This window comes from Martes martes (genome assembly GCF_963455335.1).
Source record: "Martes martes genome assembly, chromosome: 16".
Taxonomy (NCBI): domain Eukaryota; kingdom Metazoa; phylum Chordata; class Mammalia; order Carnivora; family Mustelidae; genus Martes; species Martes martes.
This window is the reverse complement of record NC_137904.1, coordinates 47037101-47063987: the sequence shown is the minus strand read 5'-3', so window position 1 is coordinate 47063987 and position 26887 is coordinate 47037101. Positions and strand designations below refer to the sequence as shown.

At 52.0% G+C, this 26887-nt stretch overlaps 1 protein-coding gene across 1 annotated transcript; it reads right to left on the bottom strand.

Annotated features, from left to right (window-relative positions):
• Positions 1-2094: 2094 nt before the first annotated feature.
• FZD2 (frizzled class receptor 2) lies at positions 2095-4780 on the bottom strand (the record flags this gene model as incomplete). Its single annotated transcript, XM_080826991.1, has 1 exon — positions 2095-4780. One exon carries the CDS (start codon positions 4778-4780, stop codon positions 3080-3082), a length of 1701 nt encoding a protein of 566 aa, XP_080683117.1. The 3' UTR covers positions 2095-3079.
• Between the last annotated feature and the right edge of the window lie 22107 nt (positions 4781-26887).

The following is a 26887-nucleotide window of genomic DNA, read 5'->3' as shown; positions in this document are numbered from 1 at the left end:
CAAGGGAGGAGGGAAGAGTCTGGAGGAAAAAATGCCCTAAGCCTAGAACCTAGACAACCAGCTGCTTCTTTGTGGTCTGGGGGGAGGACAGGGGCACAGGTACCAAAGACTGGTCTCAGGTGAAAGGCTTTCCTTTGGGCCCTTGACCGTCCACCAAAGCCTCCCTTAGCCCCTTTAGGACTACCTATAGGGTGACCCAGAAATCTGCAAAAGTAAACCCCCAAGCCCAGGTGTTCATCATAAGGGCATAGAGACCCCTCTCCAGGTGTGGCAGAGCTCAGGCAGTTTGCCTCTGGGTCTCTGTTCCAGGCTCAGGCTCTCCGAAATTCCCTGCACTTTGGGCTAACACTTCCCTTCCTTTGAGAGCTGGTTCCTTAAAGCAGTGACAACAGCCAGGCAGGAGGTCCCCCACTACTTTCTATCAGGTAATTAGCTCTTTGCTCCCCCCCCCACCCCCGCCGCCCCGCATTGGGGAAGGGACGGGCATCTAGAACTGTCCTTTCCCAAAGAGGCAATTATCACGTATCTTCTCCGCACCCCCAACACACACCACCATAAAACCTATTTTTTCCATTTTCTTGGGCCCTCTTCCCCTCCAATGGCTGGTGACTTTCAGGGAGGGGGGTTAAGAAGGAAGAACAATCTTTACCCAAATTCCCTCCCTCTCACCCGGGCTCAGGGAAGGAAAGATCATTGTGGGCAGTCCACCATGTGCTCCTGCTATCAGTGTGAGGGCCCACTGACAGATGTACCCAAAGCAGGCAGAGCTGGGCTCCTGGGGGCTTCAAGGCAGGAGGAGGGGTCCAGGGTGGGCTCTTCTGCGAATCTTCAAGAGACCAGCTCTCCCCACCAGGCTCCATCTCCACCACTGGAACCCCTCCCCCCACCCCCAGGCTTTCACCATTCTTTCCCAGAGAGGCACTCACAATTTGTAATTTAACTCTTTCCTCCAGGCCTTGTGGGGTTCCTTTAGAATTTTGCAACAAATGGAGCTACAGGAGAGTGTCTCCCCTGCCTGCTGCTTTGATAGTTGATATCATCTCATATTGGGACTTGGTACACACCATCAGTTAGGAAAAAGCTAGTTTTAACTTATAACATTGACACCCCACCCCCGGCACAAATCCTGTGGGGGAAGGTTACATATTTTGAGAAGGGGGCTCTGCTGAAATCCCCAGGCTTCATACAATTCCAAACAAAGCCCCACATACGACTTCAATTACCACCAAACATTTCCAGGTCCCCTCCCCCAACATAAACTAACACATACAAACAAATCGAAGTAGGGGTTCTAACTTACTTTCTCCCTTGTCCCAAAGACTGCCAACAAAGGGTGGTAAGGCACCCTTTCCCCCATCTTTTAGCTAAAAAAAGCAAGGTCTGGGGCAGGGAACCTCTTCTCCACCCCAATCCCCAACCAAGTAGGTCGGGGGAGAGGGAAGGGGGGTGTGGTTTGGTTAAACTAATAAAATGTTACAACCCTGTTAAATACAATTAAAGGGCTAGATCTCTAGAAGATAATTAAATGCGCTTTATTATGATTATTAGCTTTTAATTTGCACTATTATCAAGAAACAGGGGATGGTGAAAAATTGGGTTCTGTGCCATACTGGTTCCACCCCACCCCTTGGTCTTCAAATCAATCCTTTGGAATTAAAATTCTAAAATATTCCAAATAGTTGAGGGAAATGATGTGTATTGGAAATTGCAATTCTCACACCAGCGTGAAAGACACTTTAAGAAAAGTCTTGCCTTTTATTTTGGGGAGTTTAGGGAGAAGATAAGAAACATCTGTTATAAACATTCTATCAATCTTGAGATATAGAATGTCCTGTAAACACCCACCCCCACCCCCACAGTCACAAAGAGACTGCCTAGAGCCTTCTTCCAAAGCAAAGATACCCACTTTTTTTTTGTTTCCCTTTCTGGACAAGTTTGAAAAGAAACAAGTCTTTTGTCAAAGTTAAACTAAAAATCCCACCAGCCCATCCGTCCCCCCCCCTCCAACCCAACCCATTTTTATTGCTTTTTTTTTTTTTTTTGCTGGGGGGGTGGCCAACAACAAAAACCCACACATAACGCACAAACCAACCTGCAAACTTTTTATCTGAATGCCAGAGAAGATATTCGGTTGGAAAGTGGCAGCGAGCCAAGTACAAGGGAAGGGGAGAGACACAAGGGCATCTCAGAACCCCAACATTTGTGAGCTAATGCTCTTCCTAAAAATGGAGACAGTCAGGATTGGTACTCAAGGTAGTGGCGGAGGTGGGGTGGGGGGCGGTTTTGTTTCGGAACACATTTCACAAAGCACTACCAAAGCACTTTCTGCCCACTCCAAGCACTTGGGGCAGCAAGCTGAAAAGAAAAAAGTCAAAGAGAAGAAAGATCTTCTAGCCTGCGGGGGAGGCGGCCATTCCGCACCCCATCTTGCCCTGTCCCCCCATCCCACTCGCGGGGTTAGCCCGGTCTCTTTGGAGAATGCTCCAAAGATCGAGTGAAGGAGACAGGACATGTGGGGAGAGAAAGGGAATAAAGCAAGAACCCAAGTCTTGTTCAGAAACACCCAACGGCTTCCACAGGCCCAGCGAGAAGGCTCACAAATTTGGCTCTGGGAGTTGAATCTAACCCCCCCTTCCACCTCCTCCCAGAAACACCTCTTCCAGCAGGCCCAGCCCTGCCAAAACACCAAAAAATTCGAACCAAAGTAGGGGATGGTGTTTGAAAAGGGCACTGAGGAAAGAAGGACCCCCCCCACGCCCCCTCCCTACATTCCTCAGCCTCGGGGCCCCTTGGCACTCCCCCCTTTTTTTCCGTTTTTCTTTTAAATAGAAAATATATAATTAAATTTACAAGACTATTTACAGTTTTAATTACAAACCTGCTGGGGGCGTCGAACAGAGTTCTCTTTAAAAAGCAACCTAAAAGAGAAATGGTTTCGATTGTTCTTTATTTAAAAAAATAAAATAAGGAGTCTGTAGGAGGCCCCCCCCACCCCCCGCAGAGGCAAGGCGCCCCCCCACCCCCCGTGCGGGGGGCGGGGGGGAGGCCCGCCTGGGGACGCGGCCGCTGGGGCAGCCCCTCACACGGTGGTCTCGCCGTGCCGGCTGTTGGTGAGCCGCGTGTAGAACTTTCTCCACGAGTGCAACGTCTTGCCGGACCAGATCCAGAAGCCCGACGTGATGCCCACGATGAGCGTCATGAGGTATTTGATCATGTAGACGGTGAAGTCGGGCGACATGCGCGGCGTGTAGTGCGCCGGGCACGGGATGGCCAGGCTCTTGCAGTGCTGGCTCACCCACGAGCGCTCCCAGTGCTCTCGAAAGGCCTGCTCGTAGAAGTAGCAGGCGATGACGATGGTGGCGGGCACGGTGTAGAGCACCGAGAAGACGCCAATGCGCACCATCAGCCGCTCCAGCTTCTCCGTCTTGGTGCCGTCGTGCTTCATGATGGTGCGGATGCGAAAGAGGGACACGAAGCCGGCCAGGAGGAAGGACGTGCCGATGAACAGGTACACGAAGAGCGGCGCCAGCACGAAGCCCCGCAGCGGGTCCAGGCTGTTGAGGCCCACGAAGCACACGCCGCTCAGCAGGTCGCCGTCAATCTGGCCCATGGCCAGGATCGTGATGGTCTTGACCGCCGGCACGGCCCACGCGGCCAGGTGGAAGTACTGCGAGTTGGCCTCGATGGCCTCGTGGCCCCACTTCATGCCCGCCGCCAGGAACCAAGTGAGCGACAGGATGACCCACCAGATGGAACTGGCCATGCTGAAGAAGTAGAGCATCATGAAGAGGATGGTGCAGCCCTCCTTCTTGGTGCCTTGCACGACCGTGCGGTAGCCGTCCTCGGAAAAGCGCTCGTTGCACACGACGCGCTCCTGGAGCACGAAGCCCGCGATGTAGGCCACCGAAACCATAGTGTAGCAGCCGGACAGAAAGATGATGGGCCGCTCCGGGTAGCGGAAACGCTGCATGTCCACCAGGTAGGTGGTGACGGTGAAGAAGGTGGAGGCGCAGCACAGCACCGACCAGGTGAGGATCCAGAGGCGCGCGAAGCGCGTCTCCTCCTGCGAGAAGAACATGGAGCCGTCGGGCCGCGCGGGCTCGCAGGGCGCCGCGCAGTCGCGCTCGCCCAGGAACTTGTAGCTGAGATAGGACGGCACCTTGAGAACGCGCGGGCAGTGGAACGGGTGCTCCAGCGTGGCGTAGCGCGGGGGAAAGCCGCCGCCGCCGCCCGGGCCGCCCGGGGTGCCCCCGGCCCCCGGCTGCAGGCCCGGCGGAGGCGCGGTGGTGAGCAGCGCCGGCGTGCCGTCCTCGGAGTGGTTCTGGCCCACGCAGATCTGCTCGGCGCCGTGGCGCGGAAAGTGCTCGCAGCGCAGGCGCTCGGGCCACTGGAAGCCGAACTTGTTCATGAGCGCCTCGCAGCCCTGGCGCGCGCGCTCGCAGATGGAGCGGCACGGCGGGATGGCCTGCTCCAGCACGGTGCACACGGGCGCGTACATGGAGCACAAGAAGAAGCGCAGTTCGGGGGAGCACTGCACCTTCACCAACGGGTAGAACTGGTGCACCTCCAGGCCCGCGTCCTCCTGGTTCGTGTGGCCCAGAAGATTGGGCATGATGGTCTGGTTGTAGGCGATGTCCGTGCACAACGGGATGGAGATGGGTTGGCAGAAGCCGTGGTCTGGGATGGAGATGCCCTTCTCCCCGTGGAACTGGGCCGGCCCAGCGGCCGGCAGCAGCAGCAGCGGCAGCAGCAGGCGGGGCAGGGCGCTGCGGGGCCGCATGCTGGCCGCCGCCCCCCACTCGGCTCCCGGGCGCCCCCCCGCCCCCGCCCCCAGGCCCGAGACCGCGCGCCTTCCCCGCCGCCGCCTCGCCGCCGCCTCCCGCGCCTCTTTGCAAAGTTTGCTGGCGGCCGCAGAGTTGGGGAGGCCGGGCGGGGGAGGGGGGCGGCGCGCCTGCCGGCTAGCTCGCCGCGGTCCGACTGAGCCGCCCGAGACACCGCGCGCTGCTTGCCCTCTCTCCTCTTCTTTCTCCTCCTCTCGCCTCTCCCCTCCCTTCTCCGCCCAGCGACTCCTTTGTGCGTTCCTCCAGCCCCTCACCTCGGCCTCTCCGATCCCAATTAGTCGGTTTCAAGGGGGCCCCCGCCGGCGGCCCCGCCCTCCTCTCAGCCCCCCAAAAAAGGGATCCTTGAAACCGCCCCGTCGAGCTCTAAGCACCATCCCAAAATGTGCTCTCGGCCAATCAGATTTAAACCCCAGGACCAGCCCCGAGGGCTGGATTGGTCGACCACAACATAATGAGATCAGAAACCAGATGCCAACAAAACTTTCCCCCCCTCTTTTGCTTTTTAAAGAGACAAGCTATTATTATATTAAGGGCTGTTTGCCCAGCACGGGATTTCTCCGGAGTCGCGGCGGCGAGATCCGGAGACACACAGGCCCCAGAATTGCGGCAGACCCAAGCCACTCGGTCCTGGATCACTCTTCTCCTAGGGGGCTAAGGCGCTCTCGCTGGTACGGCCTCTTTAAATCCTTGCCTCCGCCCCTGCTCCTAGCACCCCACCTATTCCAGTCCAGTTTTTCAAATCAAGTGAAAAACCTCAACTTTAAAAAATGTTTAAGAGAGAGAAACACTTTTTTTAAAAAACGAGCGGCTCACAAAGACATTTCTCTCAGCTCCTTCTCAAGGAGTGCAGACAAAAAGTTTCACCTCACCCAGTACGTAGACCCCCAGGAGTTTGCCTCGCCCCTCCCCCTTAAACACACCCTTAAATAACCCTCTGAAAAATGAGAGCCTGTCTCTTTAAGAGGCTCTTAAAGGGGCCTGGACTCCAGGGCGTAATTGCCCCGTAGCGAGCACAAAGGAGCCCATTATGGTTCTTTGTGTTCGGTGGCACCTCAAAGTGAGAAAACTCAGGAACTTAGAGGCCCAGAGCTGGAGGGTTGGGGCGGGGGTGGTAGGGGGAGAGGTGAAGGAGAATGGCCGAGAGCTGCTGCTTCTCCCTCCCCCTTCTTCCGAGGCAAATCTTAATTATGCAAAGTAAAGTTTAGTTGCCATAACGGGGAGGTCTTAATCGAAAGTTAATGGTGGGGGGGGGGGTGACGGGCAGTTTTGAGTGAAGAGATGACTCTCTTAGGCCGTTGGGGGCATTTTCCTCCTCTCTCCCCACCTCTGCCTCCGTCCCCTAAAAGCTTCCAGGTACTGTCTCCTGGAAGAGAGGGGAGTTTTACCCAAACCTTAAGTGATTCCACACCAGAAAGAGGTGGCCTGTGTGGCGAGGGAGAGGCTGGGGGGTTGTGGCGGATTACCTACCCCCTCCCCCCCATCTCTCACCTGGCTGGGGATGGGTGGTGGTGGTCAGAAGGGTTCCTACTAGTTTAGAACGGTCTTCTAGTTTTCCCCTCCTAGGATTTTAAATTTGGGAAGGGGTTTGGGGGCGGGGAGGATAGGAGGGATTTGCGTGTAAATCTCCAGGGCCTGATACTGGATGATGGATCAATTACCTCTACCGTGTCTTCCAAGGGAAAGGGGCGGGGGGGGGGGGAGAGGATAACTTAAAAAGAAGAAAGAAAATTGAGTTTTGAAAACCCTTTACTTCTCAGTACAACAAGTCCTCCCACCCGGGCGAGGTGTTTCCTGCTCTGATCTAGAAAAGGATTGCTTTGCAAACCAAACAGAAACAACAAAAGAGATTAGAGAGAAAGAAAGAAGAATGGAATGGGCAGAAGAAGAAAAAAAGTCTAAGTAGATACATACAACAGATCCAGGTTGGACAGGATTTGATTCCTACCCCCCCAATTGAATGATAAGCAGATTTTCAAGTTCTTTACAATGTGAAAATGGTCCTATTGTATCCCGGAGAATTTTTCTTTTTACTACTTTAGGAAGAATACGTCCCTTCAAAATCAGGGGGAAGCGCTTTTTGCTTTCCATTCCATTTCCAGCTCACCCACAAATCCACGTGGTTAAGGAACAGTCTAGGGATGGCAGAGTTGTACTCTGGTGGGGGGGCCCAAACCACACCTGAGGGCTCCTCCTTCAGATCTCCCCCTCCCGGTATATCCCTGTGCTTCTCTAGAGCTGGGACCAAGCCTCTGAGCTGAGCAGGGAAAACAAAAATGAGTAAGACAGGCTCATACTCTCCATTCAGGAAGCTCACGGTCTGATCGGAAATTGAGAGTCAATCTCCAATAGAAATGCAGCATCTTCAATTTCCTTCCGTGACAAACCTGTTTTCCTGCCCTGGGGTGGGTTTTGAGTGACAGTTATCCCTTCCACAACCACCCCCACAGAGGGGGAGCTGGAGGTGGAAAAAAATTCACAGGCCTTCTTTCATTCACTCAGAAAAGTGTTCATTCCTTCAACAGACTTTTATTGAGTCTTCTCATTTCAAACCTCTGTGGTAGGTGCTGAGGGGATGGGGGTGGGGGAGGGAGGGATGCACAGGAAAATGGCAGCATCCCGGACCTTCAAGAGTTTGTGGTATCCCGGAAGAATAGTCATTCTACTGAGACCTTGCACCTATCCAGCATTTCTTTCTTTCTTTCCTTTTTTTTTTTTTTTTAAAGATATTGTTTATTTATTTGACAGAGGCAGCGAGAAAGGGTATACAAGAAGGGAGACTGGGAGAGGGAGAAACAGGCTTCCTGCTGAGCAGGGAGCCCAAAGCAGGGCTCCATCCCAGGACCCTGGGATCATGACCTGAGCCTGAGCCGAAGGCAGGCGCTCAAGGACTGAACCACCCAGGTGCCCCTTATCTAGCATTTCTACGTGAAATAAGAAATCACGCCTGGGTGAAATCACAGTATTTCTCCATTACTCTTGCCTTTTCGTGTGAGGATCTGGAATGTGAACAGGACCAGAACCTACATCTTCAGGTTTCAGGTCTATCCACCACACTTTCCACGCCACAAACCCACCTTTCAATGGCAGGAGATCTGTAACTAAAGGAAATGAACAGATTCTCTTAGTTTAAACACTAGATTATGTCATTTGATAGGTACAACACTTAATTCTGATTTTTTTTTTTTTTTAATTAGCTTGAGCACTGACCTGGACCTGATCCCTAACTCGGATAGTCATTTCAATTCTTTGTACCTTAGGTTCACCATCTGCAAAGTGGGAATGAGCCAGCAGATTTTTAAAATATGAGACTACACATCCAGAGTAATTTCAGAATGACAGGAATACATTTTACAATGATGAAGAACCTTTCAAAACATGAAGTGACATGAATTATTTATTCGGCAAACATCCTTGGATACAAAGGGTAACTACTACCATTTTTTTTTAAGATTTTATTTATTTATTTGACACAGAGAGAGAGGGATCACAAGTAGGCAGAGAGGCAGGCAGAGAGAGAGGGGGAAGTAGGCTCCCCGCTGAGCAGAGAGCCCGATGTGGGGCTTGATCCCAGGACCCTGAGATCATGACCTGAGCTGAAGACAGAGGCCTAACCCACTGAGCCACGCAGGTGCCCCACTACTACCATTTCTTGAGCTCCTACTGAACACTGCACATACACAAGAAGTATTGCATTGGGTTTATGGATGAAGAATCTACAATTAAAAATAAAATAAAAATTCATTCATTCATTTATTCGTTCAAGATGAAGAATCTGACCTTAGGTGAGATTTGACAACTTTCTCAATGTCACAAAGTGTCCAAGCTGAGATTTAAACCCAGGCCTGCTTGGCTCTTAAAGCTGTGTTCTGTCTCCTACACCACACAGCCCCTAATGTTTTATAAGAATTGTGTGCTTTTATGCACTTAATTAGGTAGTGATCACCAGACACGACCCCGTTCCTGGGCAGCTTACGTTCTAGTGGAAGAGGGAGACACTCACACTTATCACATAGTCACTTAAATGGACGCAAAATTGCCACAGGAATTCAGCGGCATAGAGGGAAAGCCTATGCTGAGGCAGTGTAATACAGGAGCGAATCAGACTGGGTTGGGGAGGGCAGTGGAAGATTGTGTAGTTGTAGTGAGGAATAAAATAGAATGAGGTAAAGAGAACCCAGATCCACAGGGCTTTGCAAACCATATGTGAGGCGCTAGGTATAGAAATATGAACCTCCCATCTCAAGGTGGGGATGGGCATTCCAGACCGAGGGAACAGCACATGCAAAGGTATGATGGGGTCAAATGGATGGAATGGGCAGGAAGCCCAAGAATACACAAATTTGGGCCTGCTAGAGCCCTCTCTAGGAGAATAATGGCAGAGGAGATTTTAAATAAAAGGGGACCCTAGATATCGTACACCCAATCTGGATTCCTGCCGTTGGAGATATGCTGGAGTGTGGGGAAGGGAGAGTCATGTCCAAGATTTAGCTGGTGCATTTGGGGAGTCATGGGCAACATGACTTGGCTGAGTCAGAGATACCAGTTAGGGATAGATTACAAGAGTCTGGGCAAGAGATGGTGAGGGCGTCCAATGAGCAGAGGCCGTGTAGTTGGAGAAGAGAGAGAGTAAGGGAGGAGGCCAACCAAGGTTTCTGACCAAGATGCCCTGATGTCATTAACGAAGCTAGGAAATGCAGAACGGGATGTGTAATGAGCGCAGGCGAGCTGGTCCAAGCTGATGGTACATCCAATGGAGGGTGCCCAGAAAACAGGTGGCTATTTTCAGCCAGGGGCCAGGAGGGGGCTCTAGGCTAGATTCAGATTTGGTAACTTTAGGCTATGGTTGTTGCTATGGGAGTGCTTGAGATCACCCAGGGAAGGTGGATTGGGTGGGAAAACCAGAGCTTTGGAAATACCAACATTGAGGACAATGGGTCGAGGAGGAGGGAGACTGAGAAGGAGAGGTGGGGCCAGAAGAAAAGAGTCTAGCCCACGTGTGAACGTCACTGGCTTGCTTCTCCAGACACTGAGAGCCTCAAGTTGCTTGAACTTGAACAGCTGAACACGACTTGTTTCAGTTGTGACAATTCAAAGAGGTAGAGTATGGCACTCACTTGACCTGATACTAGGCTAAAAGCTTGAAAAATAATAGCTATTGTTTTTAATTCAACAAGGTTTTGAGCACCTACTATATGCAAAGCAGACAAAGTCTATAGAGACGTGGGCTCCAGCTTCAGGAAACTTCGGGTCTAGGGGGGTGATAATCTGCCATCTGCTTCAGAGAGCAGCTGCTGTTCAGCCCTGAGGAACATTTCCGGTTGGGCTTGGGCTTCTGCGGTAGGATGGGAGCCCAGATGTCCCCAGTGCACAGTGACAGTGCCACTTCTCTAAATCTCGAGGCATGACTGTCAGTCATCTCTCAAGTTACAAACCCAATATTTGGAATAATTGTTGAGAGCACATTGTAACGACAGTTTGCACTCCGTTTCACAGGATGGTCTGTTAGAACAGAAATCTCAACCCTGCAGAACAGAGCAAAGAACTGGTAGAGAAGAAAGAAACCTGGTCTGGGGCTCAGAATGTTCTGGCTGCTGGCTTGGCTCCCCCCCCCACCAACACCTGCCGAGTGAGCTTGGGCAAGTCAATTTGCTTTCCCTTGCTTCAGCTCCCTCATCTGTAGAAGGGGATCATGAAAACATTTATTGCTTTTTACCTTTGGGCCAGATAAAGGGAGCTGTGAGAATCATACGTTTGGATCGTGGAAACTCCTTGCTCGAAAGGCTTGTGTGTTACAGATAAATGAAACGACAGCTTGGCAGCAATATCCTGTACACCTTGAGCCTGCTCAGAGACAGCCCAGGGAAACTCCTCTGGCTAAGGAAACCTGAGGGGCTCTTCCCAGGGCTCCCCCTTCTCACACAAAAATCCTCTTGTCTCTGGTCTTTCATTTTGCCAAGGGAAAGACTCTGGGTAATTGTGTGCATCCTTGTCTCCTTGTTTCTTTTCCATTAGAACCTCTGCCTTCTGGAGAAATCATGCCCCCTTCCCAACCCCCAGCAAGGAAAGGAATGTTCCTGAACATTTCTGGTTGGTCTTGGGCTTCTGCGGTAGGATGGGAGCCCAGATGTCCCCAGTGTGCAGTGACAGTGCCACTTCTCTAAATCTCTAGGAATTGACTGAACATTTCTGGTTGGTCTTGGGCTCCTGCGAAGAAAGGAAACCCCTTGGGCGCCTGGGTGGCTCAGTGGGTTAAAGCCTCTGCCTTCAGCTCGGGTCATGATCTCAGGTCCTGGGATCGAGCCCCACATCGGGCTCTCTGCTCAGCAGGGAGCCTGCTTCCCCCTCTCTCTCTGCATGCCTCTCTGCCTACTTGTGATCTCTCTCTCTGTCAAATAAATAAATAAAATCTTTAAAAAAAAAAAAAAAAAGAAAGGAAACCCCTTTCTTGGTTTCCTCAAGCCTGGGTCAGCATTCTTTCCCTCCTGAAGCACCCTCCACCCTAAAGGAAAAGGGGTGTGTATCTGTTTAGGAGGGGCGGGCTAAGATAGAGAACTTAATGTCAGATGCTTTGAATCTTCAGTTTTTACTCTCGAAGTGAAAGAAAACACTCTCAATGGGGAAAACAGGTTTGAGCCTTCAGAGAATCTACTGGGCTACCCGCTACCCCTCCCCTAGCCCTTAAGGTATCTCTCTGGGCCTGGGCAAGAATCTTCCTTTTCCTCTTCTCTCCCCAGCCTGGCCACTAAGCCCTGGAATTAATTTCAGGTGAGATGCCGAATTTCCTCTCCCCGAACTTGGTCCTCCATTCAGCTTTCAGGGAACCAGCCCTTAGAAACGGGCCGCAGAATCATCAGGTCTAGGACTCCCAGAGCCCCCACTGCCTGTCCACTAGTAGGTCCCTTTCAGCGCACCTCGTCCCACCCCCTGCCAAGTTCCAAGTCTGCCCCCCTGGCAGTGGGGACCGAGTGGGAGGGAGGGTGGGACTTAGCAGAAAGTACAGCTGTTAGGCCCTTTATCTCACTACCACCCTTCCTCAAGGTCTCTGGATGGCAAAATGGGCCATAAAAGGATTAAACAGATATAACAGATGATCTATTAATTAAGGACTTTAATTAGCCCAGGCCTAGGCTAAGTAAGAGCAAGGTGTGGGCTGCTCAGAGCAGACTGGGGAAAACAAAGCTGAAAAATCAGGATTGAGTTTGGTTAATGAGGTTCATGGGGGTGACTCCTGCCATCTCAGTCCCAGGAATAAGTATCTCTGGGAGTGAATGAATCAAGATATTTTGTCTCCTGGAAAGTTCTAGAAACTAATGGCAAGAGGAGAGGAGCGGGAGAGCCGGAATCATAGACTTGTAGATGTGGAGGAGTCCTCAGGGGTGATGGGGGTGGGGGAATGCTCCCTTGGGGAAGGATGAGCAAGATAGGTTTGCTTCCCCAGTGGGGTTCCCTCCTGCTCCAGCAGAGGACCTCCTTCTGCTACTATCTGTACCCCATCTCCCAACTTGCTCTCTTTTTTTCCCTCCTTCTTCCTTTTTTTTCACTCTCCCTTGTCCCCTTCACTTCTCCCAGAATTTCTCTCATTTTCCTCCAGGCTGGGCCACCTCACCCCCTCCCCTTTCTCTTTCCTGTAACTTAAGCTGTAGTTGGGAGTTGGAGGCGCTGGGCTGCTTTGAAAGGAGGCCCCACTGCTTTTCAGGGAGGAATTGAAACCATGGAGCTGGGGGTGAGGGGAGGCAAGAGGGGGAGGGGGCGGCTTGAGAAATCAAAGCGGCTGCAGCTCCATCTGGGAAACCAACTTTGATTTACTAGTGAGGACCTGGCTCTCTAACACCCACCCCCCCCCCTTTCCCTGGACTTTGCTTTGTGGTGATAACTGGGGGCTGGGGGTGGGTGTCTGACTCCCTCCCCCAGGCCAAAAGCTTGTTCTTCTCCTGGGAGAACCACCCCCAAGAGGCAGGCACAGGGGATCCTGGCTAAGCAGGACTGCAGAAGTTTCTGGAGGGGACCCTGGGTGTCTGGAGCTGGGTGTGGAAGGGGACCCCTGGGAAGAAGGTTGGGTCCTCAGCCCAGACTTGGCTCTGCTCTGACTTGAAGTGATGACCTCCTCTGAGATGTGGGGCTGGGTTGGGGTGTGCTGCCAAGGAGAAGGCCAGGGCTTGCCCTCAGAACTGGGAGCTTGGGAGCTGGGGCTGGGGAATAAAAACCAGGAAAACAACATTACTGAGAAAGAAAAGGAAAAAAAAAAATCCGTTTGGACATTATCTTGTGTTGCCATTCAGAGTGGGTTCCAGACATCACTGGCTTCCCGTGGGGACTCAAGGCCACTCTGGATGGCAGTGGCCAGTCCTCTCCTCCCTTCCTCTCCTGCCCCCTGTTTCTGTTTGACCTGCTCCCTCTCTGTCAAATCCTTAAACTCCCCAAGGTTTAAGGTGCTCTCTCACTGCTGTAATCAAAGTAGGGTCCCAAGGGTCCTGAACATCAGGGCCAGGGTTGGAAGGAAGGACACAGTGAATCACAGCTCCAAGAAGTTTTTGTGCTTGTCACTGAGGGATCACCTAGTTTTCCTAGGTGCTGGTCCTATTGGTGGGGGGCTTAAATCCCTAGACTCCTGGGTTCCAGCAGGCCCCCTCCCCCTGCACCCCGACCTTACTGGCCTTTTTCAGGGTTTAAGCATATCCAATCTTCAGAACCAGCTCTCAGGAAGGAGAGCAAGGGGCTAACTTGTCGTTTGCAGAGCTCACAGTACTATGTGGAATTGCGCCATTGGAGCTCCTGCCCCAGGACCATATTCCTGAAAGCCTGAAGTCTGCAGACCTCAGAATCACGGAAGAAGGGGCCCTGAGGCAGGAGTTGCCTATTAGAAATACAGATTCCTGGGGCACCTGGGTGGCTCAGTGGGTTAAAGCCTCTGCCTTCAGCTCAGGTCATGATCCCAGGGTCCTGGGATCGAGTCGTCCCACATTGGGCTCTCTGCTCAGCGGGGAGTCTGCTTCTCCCTCTCTCTCTGCCTGCCTCCCTGCCTACTTGTGATCTCTGTCCATCAAATAAATAAATAAAATCTTAAAAAAAGAAAAAAAAACAGATTCCTGGGTCCTCCCAATAATCAGAATTCATAATCCCCCAGTGATTCTCATGCACACTCTAGAGCTCTCTGCTTTCCAGAGAACTCAATTAGCTTTCTGAGCCCTGGGTAATCTTGGCAGCTACCCAGTCTTGCTCTATCCCCCACTCCAAACTCATTCAACAACTGTTCAAACTCAAACCCCAGTGTCGCTTTCCCTGTGTTAATTTCCAGTACGGTGGACAAGATGGACTGGCCTTCAGCATCCATTCCCACCTCCTTCTAGGTACCGTCCTGTGCTACAGAAGTTAGAAAGCCAAAACAAAAACAAACAAAAAACCCTCATCGCTTAGCCTCCCTTGCAGCTAGAGATACAGATACAGAATGCATTTCTTCATTCCTTTGGGACTTGGAAGTTCAAGGGAGATGAGGCCATGATCTCGCTGCTCTATTTCTGCTGCCAGGCGAGGTCCTGGAGACGAGGTACACCCAGTGTTCAGCGTCTGTGGCAGGATAGAAGCTGGGCTCATGATTCCCCCTACCTGATGTTGCAAAGGCGGCAACTCCCCCTGGAGGCTCATTTCTGTGTCTTCATTATAAAGTCTGTTCTTCCGGTCCACCTAACAATTTTTTTAATGAATTTATTTATTTGCCCACTTACTTATGAGAGCATGAGCCAGCGGGGAGGGGTAGGAGGAAAGGCAGACTCCCCGCTGAGCAGGGAGCCTGATGAGGGGATCGATCCCAAGACCTTAAGATCATGACCTGAGCCTTGAGATCATGACCTGAGCCAAAGACAGGCAGATGCTTAACTGTCTGAGCCACCCGGGAACCCCTCTAAATACATTCACTTTGAGGGTTCAGGCTTCCACATAGGAATGTGGGAGCACAATTCAGTTCTAGCACCTTAAGTATCTATCTATCTATTTATTTATTTATTTTTTTAAAAGATTGTATTTATTTATTTGACAGACAGAGATCACAAGTAGGCAGAGAGAGAGTGGGGAAGCAGGCTCCTGATGAGCAGAGGGCCCGATGCGGGGCTCGATCTCAGGACCCTGGAATCACGACCTGGGCCCAAGGCAGAGGCTTTAACCCACTGAGCCACCCAGGCACCCCCTTAAGTATCTATTTATGTAAAGCACCCAGAGTGATCTTTGTTTTTACACCAAATCCTGACTTCACTTATGAACTACACAGAGCAGAATGCTTGGTATTTTCATACTTTATGTCCTTGCCCCACTGGGTCCTTCCAAAAAAGCCCTTCCACCATTGTAAATCCTTCAAGACTAGTCCCTGCGGTGCTTTTCTGACACTACCCCCACACTCCTTTCTCTGGGTGTGTGCTTATCTGGTGACATTTAGTGCTTGGTATGTCTAACCCCCCACCCCCCCCCCCCAGCTCTCAACAAGATAGTCTCTTGAGAACAGAGGCTGTGTCTTAGTTTCTGTGCATACTCTAGCGTTTATTGATAGGTGGTATATAGTAGGTGCTCAGTAAACATTTGTTAAGTGAATCAATGCCCTCTATAAATAGGACAGGGCCTGAAGAACTCTCTAGTGTGGGCAATCCAGAGATCCAAGCATCCTGCCTGCACACCCCATCTAATGCCCTTACCCTGACGGCTTTGCCCGCCTCTGGAACCCAACTTAGGGAGGAAAGGAGCCAAGCTCTGAGAAGTAAGCAAGCTAGGTTTCTAGGGTCCAGGTTTCCATCCTCCAGTTTTGACAAAATTATTCAATTTCTTGGTTTTTTAAAGATTTTATTTATTTATTAGTTCAGAGAGAGAGATCACAACTAGGAAGAGAGGCAGGCAGAGGGAGAGGGGGAAGCAGGCTCCCTGCCGAGCAGAGAGCCTGATGCTGGGCTCGATCCCAGGACCCTGAGATCATGACCTGAGCAGAAGGCAGAGGCTTAACCCACTGAGCCACCCAGGCGCCCCCAAATTATTCAATTTCTTGAAGCCATATTTATTTATTTATTTATTTAAAAGATTTTATTTATTTATTTGACAGGCAGATATCGCAAGTAGGTAGGGAGGCAGGCAGAGAGAGAGGAGGAAGCAGGCTTTCGGCCAAGCAGAGAGCCCAATGCGGGGCTCGATCCCAGGACCCTGGGATCATGACCCGAGCCGAAGGCAGAGGCTTCAACCCACTGAGCCACCCAGGTGCCCCTTGAAGCCGTACTTAATTGCAAATATGTTTTGGTCCCCAATCTGTAGAGTAAAGGGAAAAACAAATTTGATACAATGGTGGGAACTCATGAAGTGGCCCCAGGAAACTGAAGTGCTCAGGCCCCGGCCTTAGTACTTACTAGTTCTCTGATCTTCAGGGAATCATTTTGCTTTTCTGAGTATCAGTTTCTCCATCTGCAGAATGGTACAATAAATCTCTCCTTTTCCCCTTGAAGTGAGGATGGACCAAGAAAATGGATTTGAAGAATTGCTTTGGGAGAAGAGGCTTAGGGTGGTGCATGCTCTTTTGTAACCTGGAAGCAGATTGTCAACCACAGGTCACCAGGAGAGGCCCCTGAACACAGGCACAAGACAGTGCTCTCTAGTTCATTACTACCTTCCCAGGGCGGGTCACTCTGAGCCCTCTGGAGCTCAGACTCTTCATCTATAAGGTAGGGATGTGAATCCGCTCTCTCGAAGATGAAGTTGTCAGTGAGCAGTTAACGGACACTCAAGTCTTTAGTACTCATTTTCCTCCTCTCCTTAGATCAGGTAGAAGCAGCCAAGGGTGAGGTTTCACAGGAAATTGGGGCAGATGTCAGACCTCTAAGGCCTGAGGGGTTCACTCTGATCAACCCGGGAGGAATTCTGTGGCCTGGGATCTAGCAGTGTAGAGGGACAGATCTGCTAATGCTGGGTTCAAAGAACAATCTACAGGAGACTTCAGTTTGGGGGACAGAGTGACAAGTCCTCATTGAAACTGGTACTGACCTAGTCTCTCTCCAGGCGTCCCTCTTTTGATACCCTCCCCAGCTCCTCCAGAAAGTTAAGCGCCCCAGAAGGCAAGAAACTCCTTAGGAAACAAAGAAAGAGATCAGACCTCAGCTGAGCCCTCTCAATGTCTCCTTTTTGGGAGGGGCTTTAATGTTGAGGCAGCTTGGAGTGGGGGGACCCCAAGGTTGGAATTGGGAGAGGTAGCTCCTACCTTGTGGATGGGGGTCATTGGGAGGAGAAGCAAACACTTCCCTCCTCTCTCCAGGAAGCTTCCCTTCCCCGCAGCTGGTGCCTCAAGGATTCCCTCCGCCCCTCCACCCCAGGCCCTTCCCTTAGAGAGAGCCTGCTGAGCCTGGAATGAGAAGAATCTGAACTACAAACAGACCTCCCAGAGGCACCCCAACTCTCCTCTAACCACTCCAAGCCAGCCAAAGCCTGGCTTCCTGGAGTGGGAGGCTGACTGAGAGGCAGGGCTGGGGTTTGAGCTACAGAGAAGGGGGCCACGGTTGGGGGGGGGGGTGTGCTTTTTTCCTGGAGAAGGAGGGGAGGAAATGGTGGTGAGGGCAGGGTAGGGACTAGGCCATACAAGGACTATATTTTCCAAACCAAAAATCAGAATCCGTAGGAGGAGGCTTGCAAAGGCCAGGGGGACTGGGGGTTTGAAGCCAAGCCTGTCCCAGCATAATCCAAGCTCTGAGATCCCCATCCTAGTCACCCAATATAATGCTGGAGGAGCAAAAGAGCCCAGTCTATCCCCTCCCCCCAGTGCTCTCTTCCCTTCACTTGGCCTCCCTCTCAGCCAGGGTGGGCCAGAGAGGGTCTCATGGGCCTTCCAGGGGCTAGGCTCTCCAGTCCTCAGTCTGGGCTGCATAGTGAGTCTGAGCAGGCTGTGAATGAACTTTGAGGGCTTGAGGGCAGAGGCTGGAATCAGAGGAAAGATGGACGGACCTGCCAAAAGGACCAAAGGCACAGAGCCAAAGGGGCCTCTCCTGCCTGCCACACTTCCCCAGGCCCTGGCCTCCTGCCCACTGTCCCCCTAGCGTCCCTACCCCCACCTGGACCCAGCCTGTGGCTTTGATACAAGTTAGCCAGGGCTGTCTGTGCCACGGAAGCCCAGGGAGTGTACTAGAGGGGGGTCAGCCCGAAGAGGTGACCAGGAGGAGAGGCTGCTAGAGCTGGAAACTCCCATGGGCACCATGACCTCTTTGCGGGGGCTCTCCCTCCAGCTTGTACAACATAGCTCCTGCCCAGGGTGGTATAGAAAGGCCCAGAGCCCGCAGCGGGCTGGGGAAGGCCGCTGAAAAGGCAGCTTAAGGGCTTCCTGCTGGGTGAGAGGGATTAGGGGCCTGTGGGGAGGGAGCCAGGCAATGAGAAAGGCCCTGGCCCAAAGCCAGAGCCCCTTGGCCGAAGGCCCTCTGGGATCAGGATCCTCTGGGTGGGTGTCTAGCCGGCAGGGCTCCAGCGAGGGCAACACACTGGGATGCAGAGATACCTCAGGGTCTCCAAAATAAAGAGAGGAAGGAAGGGGAGGCAGCACTCCTGGATGAAGCAGCACACTTCTAGTCAGAAAAGGAAGGAGGGGAAGGACGGACTCCACGGTGATCTGCTATCCCCCATCTAGGTTCCCACCCCCATCTGAGGTTCCCAGGCTGCGAGGGGAGCCGCCCTCTGCTTCTCAGTAGCCCCTGTGTGGAACAGAATGAAGGGAACCCACACAGGCCAAAGTTTCTGAGCGTGGATTTAGGGGCAGAGCCAAGGTGGCCATGAAGGCAAGCTGGCCTCCCGCGGCCAGCGCTGGGCTCCATTGCCCCATCTGCCTGGGCTCCATTGCCCCATCTGCGAGCTGGGCTCACAGGAGTGAGTGGGAGGAGCCAGGGTGGAGGTCGGGGGTGGGGAGGTGGGGAGAGTCAGGTGATCTGACTTCTCCTCTCCGAATATTCTCCACCCATCCAATGTAGGGGACAAAGACCTGTTCTAATTATGGTTATTGTCTGAGAGCTGACACATGCATTCTGGAAATTGTAAAGTGCTATACAAGTGTGAAGTGCCCAGACCTCATTATCCCTGGAACATGTGTGCTTGTAGAAGGATGGATGTTTCCAGAAGGGCAGGGAACACACTGAGAACTAGCTCCTGCCCCGCCGGGTACTTTTTCTGTCTGTATCTTCATGAGAACTTTAAGTGCATGGTTGCTCTTGCCCCCATTTTATAGAGGAGGAAACTGAGGCTCAAGGTTATGTAATCTCTTATCCAAGTTTATAGACACTCACAAAACTGCGCATCCAAATTAGAAGGCAACACTCTCCAGTCTTTAAAAAGTTACCGTGGGGGGCGCCTGGGTGGCTCAGTGGGTTAAGCCTCTGCCTTCAGCTCAGGTCATGATGTCGGGGTCCTGGGATCGAACCCCGCATCGGGCTCTCTGCTCAGCAGGGAGTCTGCTTCCCCACCCCCACCCCGCCTGCCCCTCTGCCTACTTGTGATCTCTCTCTCTGTGTCAAATAAATAAATAAAATCTTAAAAAAAAAAAAAAAGTTACCGTGGCCCCAGGGTCCCATGTCTAGAGGATTTCTCCAGAGGTTCCATTCCTTCTCCTCCCTGGTTGGGCTCAGGCTTAGATCTTCCAGACCTTTCCCACTCCCCATAGTACAAAACATTCAGAAGGTTGGCAAAGTGGATGAGGAAGTGTGAAACGGGGCCCGGCTGACCAGATAAGGTCCGCGTGGCTACCGGGTCCATTTTCTGGGAAGGGGTTCCAGCAACGGGTACTTCAATCTCAGGGCAGCGCAGGATCAGAGCTGCCCTGTCTCCCAACTCGGCTGGGCCAGCCCCCTTCTTTGTGCTCAGTTTTTTCCCACAGCCCCGCAAGGGGGGTGCTGGGATCCCGGGCCCACCCCCCTCCTGCTGGGCAGCACCCCATCAAGCCCCACCATAAAAAAGCTCGGCGGCGGCGGCGGCGGCGGCGGCGGCGGCGGAGGGGGTGTCCTCACTCCGAGAAACCACCGGCGCCCGGCTCCCTTTCTGGGGAACAAGAAGCTTGCTAATGGCTTGGGCCCCTTCCCCAGCCCCTGGCCCCAGCCCTGGCTCCCCCAGACAAAAAGCTGCTTTACATGAGAAGAGCAGGCTGGCCTGGCCTTCCCGGGGCACTCAAAGAGGCGGCAGCCCCTGACAGCCGAGCGACTGCCCCTTCCCCCATACCGAGGCCTCGTTTAGTTGCAATTAGCAATTCTTTGCAACCCACGGGGCTGAGGGGGACGAGCCCCTCACCTCCCAAACCCGGCCTCCACGCCTGGGCTCCCTTCCCCTCCTCCCGCTTCCTCCTCCCTTCCCCCTCCCCTCCTCACTGCCCCACCCCCAGCTCTGGGTTAGTCCGCCCGCTTCCTTAGAGCACCCAGAAGGGCCAAACCTGGGGCGGCTTGGGGAGGGACGGAGCTTGCACAGGCCGGAGGACCCCCTTCTCTGCCCCTTCCCTCCTCTCTTCCCACTTGCAACCTCCTCTCCAAATCTGGCTTAGCTTTTGGATCCGTAGGAGGGGCGAGATGAAAGGAAGAGAAGGTTTTAGGACGGGGAGAGGGTGAGCTGGTGGTGCAGGGCGCGGGGTGCTGAGGGCAGGGAGGAGTCTCCTCTGGCTGACCTGACCTTTGCTGCCGCAGTGTGGGCTCCTCCTTCACTGAGGGTGTCTCAGGATAGGTCTGGGGACCTAGAGTCTGGATTCCACTCCAGCCAGCAGGGCCAATGTGGGACAGCCTGAAAAATGAAAGTGGAGAAAGAACTCCAGGGCCCTTTTTAGGCTCACACAAATCTACTCCTTGGCGTCTGGTCCCTGTGGAGGGTGGGGTAGGGGTACGTACGAGTGAGGGAAGGGGAAGAAAGTCTTTGATCCCCATTAGTAGTTTCCGCCAGGGTCCGCTTCTTCTTCTGTCCAAGTCTCTGGTAGTCTCTTACCGTCGCCACCAGGGGGAGCCCTAGGCACAGAGGGGGCTCTGGGTTGCCGGGTTATCCTAATGGGTCTGCCCTCTAGGCCTGTCGCTCCCACAGGGCCTTCCTTTCTCCTTGGACCGGGGCTGAGCATACCTGGAAGGGGAGATCCCATCCTCTAAGGGAATTCTGCCCCGGCTCTAAAGGGTATGTGGAGGATGGGGCGAGATGTCCCACACTGTGGCTCAGCTGGTGATCCAGGGTGGTCAAGGGACTAAGTCTCCCCAGGGCTCATCTCAGCTCTCAGTGCAGCATCTTTGGAGGAATCCAAGATTCCTGGCTGCTACGGTGTGCTTCTAGAGGGGCTCCAGGATGTAGGAAAGCAATAAGACAGGTGTGACTTAGAGGCAGAACCCGAGGTTTGAAGTGAGCTGAGTTGGGTTTTTTTTGGGAGGGGGTGGAATCCTCTGCCCATTTTAAGTATTGATATTACACTACCCACACAAGTGTGGAGAGGGCATGGTTTAGGCTTGGGAAGTAAAAAAGTAAGTTCTGGCCTCTTTCACCAACCATCAGTGGACTCTCAAAATTCACTTCCTGGGAGCCTGGTCTCACCGCACAACAGGGAGGAAACTGCAGATGGAGATTCCAGGTGGTTCTAGACAAGGGATCACTTAGGATTATTTCCTGTGGAATTTGCACGTAACCGCCACCCCCTTTTCCCTTTAGAAACCCCTAACTTCTGTTTGGGGAAAAAAATGTGCCCCATAAGTGAAGAAGAGTTGGGAGTTTCCACCCAGAGCTGAGGGGCTCAAAGGAGTAAAGAGGCCAGAAGGCAGAAAAGCAGAGTCCTCTCCACGAGGGGAGGGAGGCAGGAGTGACTCCCCCAAAATCTGTCCAGAAGTTTCACCATGAGGCCTGGAGGCCAGATCCTCAGAAGGACTGGGGAAGGCTGAGCCTCTGGACACCTGGGATCCTCCCTCCTTTGGCTGCTGAGGGGCTTGGATTCCTGGACCTGCAGAGGCAGTGAGGCCTTCCTGGCCACCCACCTCCCCTGGGAGGAAAGAATTTAATGGGGGTCAAGTGTTGGGAGCTCTGGGCAGGAAGCAGTTGTGAGCCAGAGCCAGGAAATGCTCCTCACAAGTTATCCTCTCACAGCAACCTCCTCTGAGGAGTTCGTCCTCAAACTCCCCTCAGGGAGTGGCAGGGAGGAGGAGGAGAGAGAGGCCCGACCTGCCACTCACTGCCCCGCCCCCTTTCCCTCTCTCCCTCCCCACCCCTGCTGGAGCCTGAGCTGGCAACTTCCCCAGTCCTTAGGCCCTCCCCAGCCTTGGGTTCCTGGAACTCCAACCTGCCAAGAGCTTTCCGTCCCACAGTCAGAGCCCCCCACCTCCCACCCCACAGTCTAAGGGCCCACCAGCCTTGGCTTCCTCCGCCCATCCCAGAAGCACTCCATGTCCCATCTCCCTGGTTAACTTGGGGTTCCCTCTGCTTTGCAGCTTTGGCATTGGCTGTCCCCACTGCTTCTCTCTCCAGGGTGGAATCCTGCAGACCTCTGGAGTTCTGAGTCCATGCTGAAAGCTTCCCTGGGCTCCTGTACCACCTTGGTCTCACTTCTCAGGACACACACCACATTTTTGCTTGGTTTAGAATTACTGGAGATCCTGTCCGTCTCTCACTGGGCTGAGAGCTCCCAGAACTCTGTCCTCCAGAAATAGAAGGCGAGGCATCTATGCCATTTGAATGTTCTAGTAGTAACCACGTGTTCAAAAGTAAAAAGAGGGGCGTCTGGGTGGCTCACTTGGTTGAGTGTCTGCCTTTGGCTCAGGTCATGGTCTCAGGGTCCTGGGATCGACCCCCACATTGGGCTCCCTGCTCAGCGAAGAGTGTCTGCTTCTCCCTCTCCCTCTACCCTCCCTCTCAGATCAAGCTCTGTCTCTCCCATTCTCTCTCTCAAATAGGTAAATAAAATCTTAAAAAAAAAAAAAAAGAAGGGACACCTGGGTGGCTCAGTCGATTAAGCCGCTGACTTCGGCTCAGGTTATGATCCCGGGGTCCTGGGATCAAGTCCCGCATCGGGCTCCTTGCTTGGCAGGGAGCCTGCTTCTCTCTCTGCCTCTGCCTGCCACTCTGCCTGCTTGTGTGCTCTCTCGTGCTCTCTCTCTCTCTGACAAATAAATAAATAAACTCTTAAAAAAAAAAAAGAAGAAAAAGGCGATATTAATTTTGATGATATATTTTTAACTGAATATATCAAAAATATCACTTCTACATGTAATCAATGTAAGAATTATTAATGATATATGTGTACATTGCTATATATGTATACATATATGTGAATATATGTATATCTATGTTTTTTATATATACATAAATATATATGTATTTAAAGATTTTTTTAAAGATTATTTATTTTTTTATTTGACAGAGAGAGAAATCACAAGTAGGCAGAGAGGCAGGCAGATAGAAAGGGAGAAGCAGGCTCCCTGCTGAGCAGAGAGCCCGATGTGGGGCTTGATCCCAGGACCCTGGGATCATGACCTGAGCCGAAGGCGGAGGCTTAACCCACCGAGCCACCCAGGTGCCCCTACAGATTTTTTTTGATTAATCTCTACACCCAACGTGAGGCCCGAACTCACACCCCCAAGATGAAGAGTTGCATGTTCTTCCGACTGAGCTAGAAGGGCACCCCTTTAATGCTATGTTTTATATAGATTTTTTTCAGACGAAGTCTTTGGAATTCAGTGGGTATTTTACACTTACAGCGCCTCTCAGTTTAGATTAGTCTGTGCTCAGCAGTCACGTAGTTAGTAGTGGCCATATTGGACAGTGAGGTTCTAAGGATCAAGGATAGAGCCCCGCGTCTGTATGGAGCGTCCAGATGCCATGTTGTTTAAGAAGCCCAGTTGTTGGAGCCAGACAACCTGGCTTTGAATACTAGCTCAATCACTAACTGTATGACCTTAGGACATGTCCCTTAACCACTCTGTGCCTTAGTTGTCTCATCTGTAAAATGGGTCTAAGGAGCCTCATGGGGGTATCGTGAAGAGTGTGTGAAGTGCTTAGGACAACATTTGGCACATAGCAGTAGTGCTCAGTAAAGGTTGGCTGTCTTTGTCTCTGCAAGTGATGCTAACCTTGGCCCCAAACAATTGTTAGCGGAAAGACTGAATGAAAGAAATAGTCCTTCCCCTGCAGCAGATGGGAGCCGAAGTAAGCTGGGTGGGGTGAGTGAGTTTTGTCTGGAGAAGTTGGAACGGGACTGGAGAAGAGAAGGCTGTGGGTGGCTGGCAGAAGGCTCTTCAGAGGGCCAGACGGAGGTTTATAGCTGTGCTGCCATGGAATTTGGAAACAGTAACAGAACAGCATAAGGCCGGTATGATTCATTGCTGAAATGCAGTTTCTGAGGCTCCAAGAAGGGAGGTCTAGAGTTCTGGAGCCTTCAAAGAGCAGGGCGAGGTTAGGAAAAACAGCCAGCAGTGCGTGATAGGGAGTCTGCTGAGTGCTTGGAGAAAGGGAGTAGTTAGGACAAATGGTCTGATGGGTGTCATGCCCATCCCCTTGCGGGTACTCTCCCTCCCGAGCTTCTGGCCTCTAGGAGAGGGAGGCGGGAACCGGCTGCGGGCTGCATTTTGAGGCCACAGCGCCCTCTGCTGGATGTGGGCGCCTGGGGCGGCGGCAGGAGTGAAGGGTGCAGAAGTTGGGGGAGGGGGTGACAGGACTGCGTGCGGGCAGGTTCTGTGCTAGATGCGGTCCTTCCCGATCCCCAGACACCCCCAAGGAGATCACACAATCGGAATCTCTTGACAAGGATGTAGGAAGTTTATTCAAAATGAGCAAATTCTGAATCTATGAAGCGTGGGTTCGCATCCGTTCTTTATTTGTTCGGTTGGTATAAACATGTACTATATTAATTTCTAGGGCTAGGAGTTAGAGACAGATATAATAATGGTGATAGTAATAATAATAAAACCATCATCATGCCAAAATCCTAATGATATCATTATTAACATTGCAGCTAAGGCTCATCTAGCCCTACTGTGTGTCAGGGGCTAGCCTTGGACACAGCTGACAGATGTCAGAACCGGACTAGCGTGCGCCCGTGTGACACCAGGGTGTGTGCACAGAACTGTCACGTTACCTCCTGCTTCTCTGAAATAATCAACACTCTTTTTCCACTCATGTGAGATATGGTGAGTCTGGGTGCTTCAGGAATCTGGACATTTCTTATTTCTGTTTCTGCTTCTTTGACTGCTGCTGGATAATTTTGGAAAAATTAGGGCTAACATTTATTGATTTGTTGTGCACTGAATGTAGGCACTCTGCTAAGCATACTGTTGGATTAGGGGCGCCTGGGGGATGCTCAGTCATTAAGCTTCGGCCTTAAGCTCAGGTCACGATCCCAGGGTCCTGGGATCGAGCCCCGCATCTCAGCAGGAAGACTGCTTCTCCCTCTCCCACTCCCTCTGCTTGTGTTCCCTCTCTCTGTATCTCTCTCTGTCAAATAAAATCTTAAAAAAGAAAAAAGCATACTGTTGGATTAGCTCTCTGAAGCCCCAGAATGGCCCTATGAGAGGACCACTATTATTTCCCCCTTTTACAGAAGGGGAAGAGTATCATTTTTCTATTGCTGTAAAACAAATTGCTGTGAACTTCATGACTTGAAACAACACACATTTAAAAAAATATATATTTTAGGGGCGCCTGGGTGGCTCAGTGGGTTAAGCCTCTGCCTTCAGCTTAGGTCATGGTCTCAGGGTCCTGGGATCTAGCCCTGCTTAGGGCTCTTTGCTCAGCGGAGAGCCTGCTTCCCCTCCCCCTTCTCTGTCTGCTTCTCTGCCTACTTGTGATCTCTCTCTCTGTCAAATAAATAAATAAAATGTTTAAAAATATTTTATTTATTTGAGAGAGAGAGAGTGAGCATAAGCAGGGGGAGGAGCAGAGAGAGAAGGAGAAGCAGACTCCCCACTGAGCAAAGAGCCCAACACGGGGCTCAATCCCAGGACCCAGAGATCATGACCTGAGCCGAAGGCAGAGGCTTACCCCACTGAGCCACCCAGGCGCCCCACAACATGCATTTATTATTTCATGGTTTCTATGGGCTAGAGGTCCAGACGTGGCTTATTGGGTCAAGGTCTCACAAGGCAGCAGTCGAGATGTCTTCTGAATTGTTTTCTTATCTGGAGGTTTGACTGGAGAAGAGACTGTTTCCAAATTCGACCAGATTGTTGGCAAAACCCATTTCCTCCAGGGGACAAGAATGCGGGGTCCAGCTTCTTGCTGTCTGTTGGCTGAAGGCATTTCCTTTCCACCTGGGCTTTCCCCATGTATCAGTCAGTGTCTTCCAGAGAAATTTCACCAGTAGGATGTGTGTGTGTCTAAAGATATTTATTCCAAGAAATTGGCTTCCATAATTGTGGGGGCTGGCAAGTCTGAAACCCATCGGGCCGACTGGCACACTGGAAACTCTCAGACAGGAACTGATGCTGTTGTCTTGAGACAGAATTTCTTCTTCATTCCTCAGGGAAACTTTGGTTTCATTTTTAAGGATTTTCAGCCGATTGGATGAGCCCACCCACATTACCAAGAAGAATCGTTACTTAAAGTCTACGGCTTGTAGATGCTAACCACACCTACAATTTACCTCCACCTAGCTACGCCTGCGATAGAATGACTGTGTGCCAGACAGCCTCGCCGAGCTGACACACGACACTCACCGTCCCACCTAACGTGACCGTTTGCTTCACCAAGCCAGCCAAGAGCGTCTCTGGAGTGGGTTGACGAGCCGGAGGCCGTCTTCTACGATGAGATTAATTATGTGAGTGATGTCTCCTCCCCTTTCCCATATTCTACAGAGTTAGAAGCGGGTCGTGGATTGTGTCCACAGTCAAGGGAAGAGGATCCCACCAGGGTGTGAGCATGAGGAGGGGAGGCTGTCCGAGAATCTGTCCACCACAGAAGCTAAGATTCAGGGAGTTCGGGGAAAGGCCTAGGATAAGGCAGTGGTGAAGTGGGGGGCCGGTCAGTGGCTCTGCTGACAGTCGTCTGCTCTACTCTTTGCCAACCCCATTTCCGTGTGCTAGCTCTGGTGCTGAGCCCAGGTTCTTATCTCGGCCTCAGAG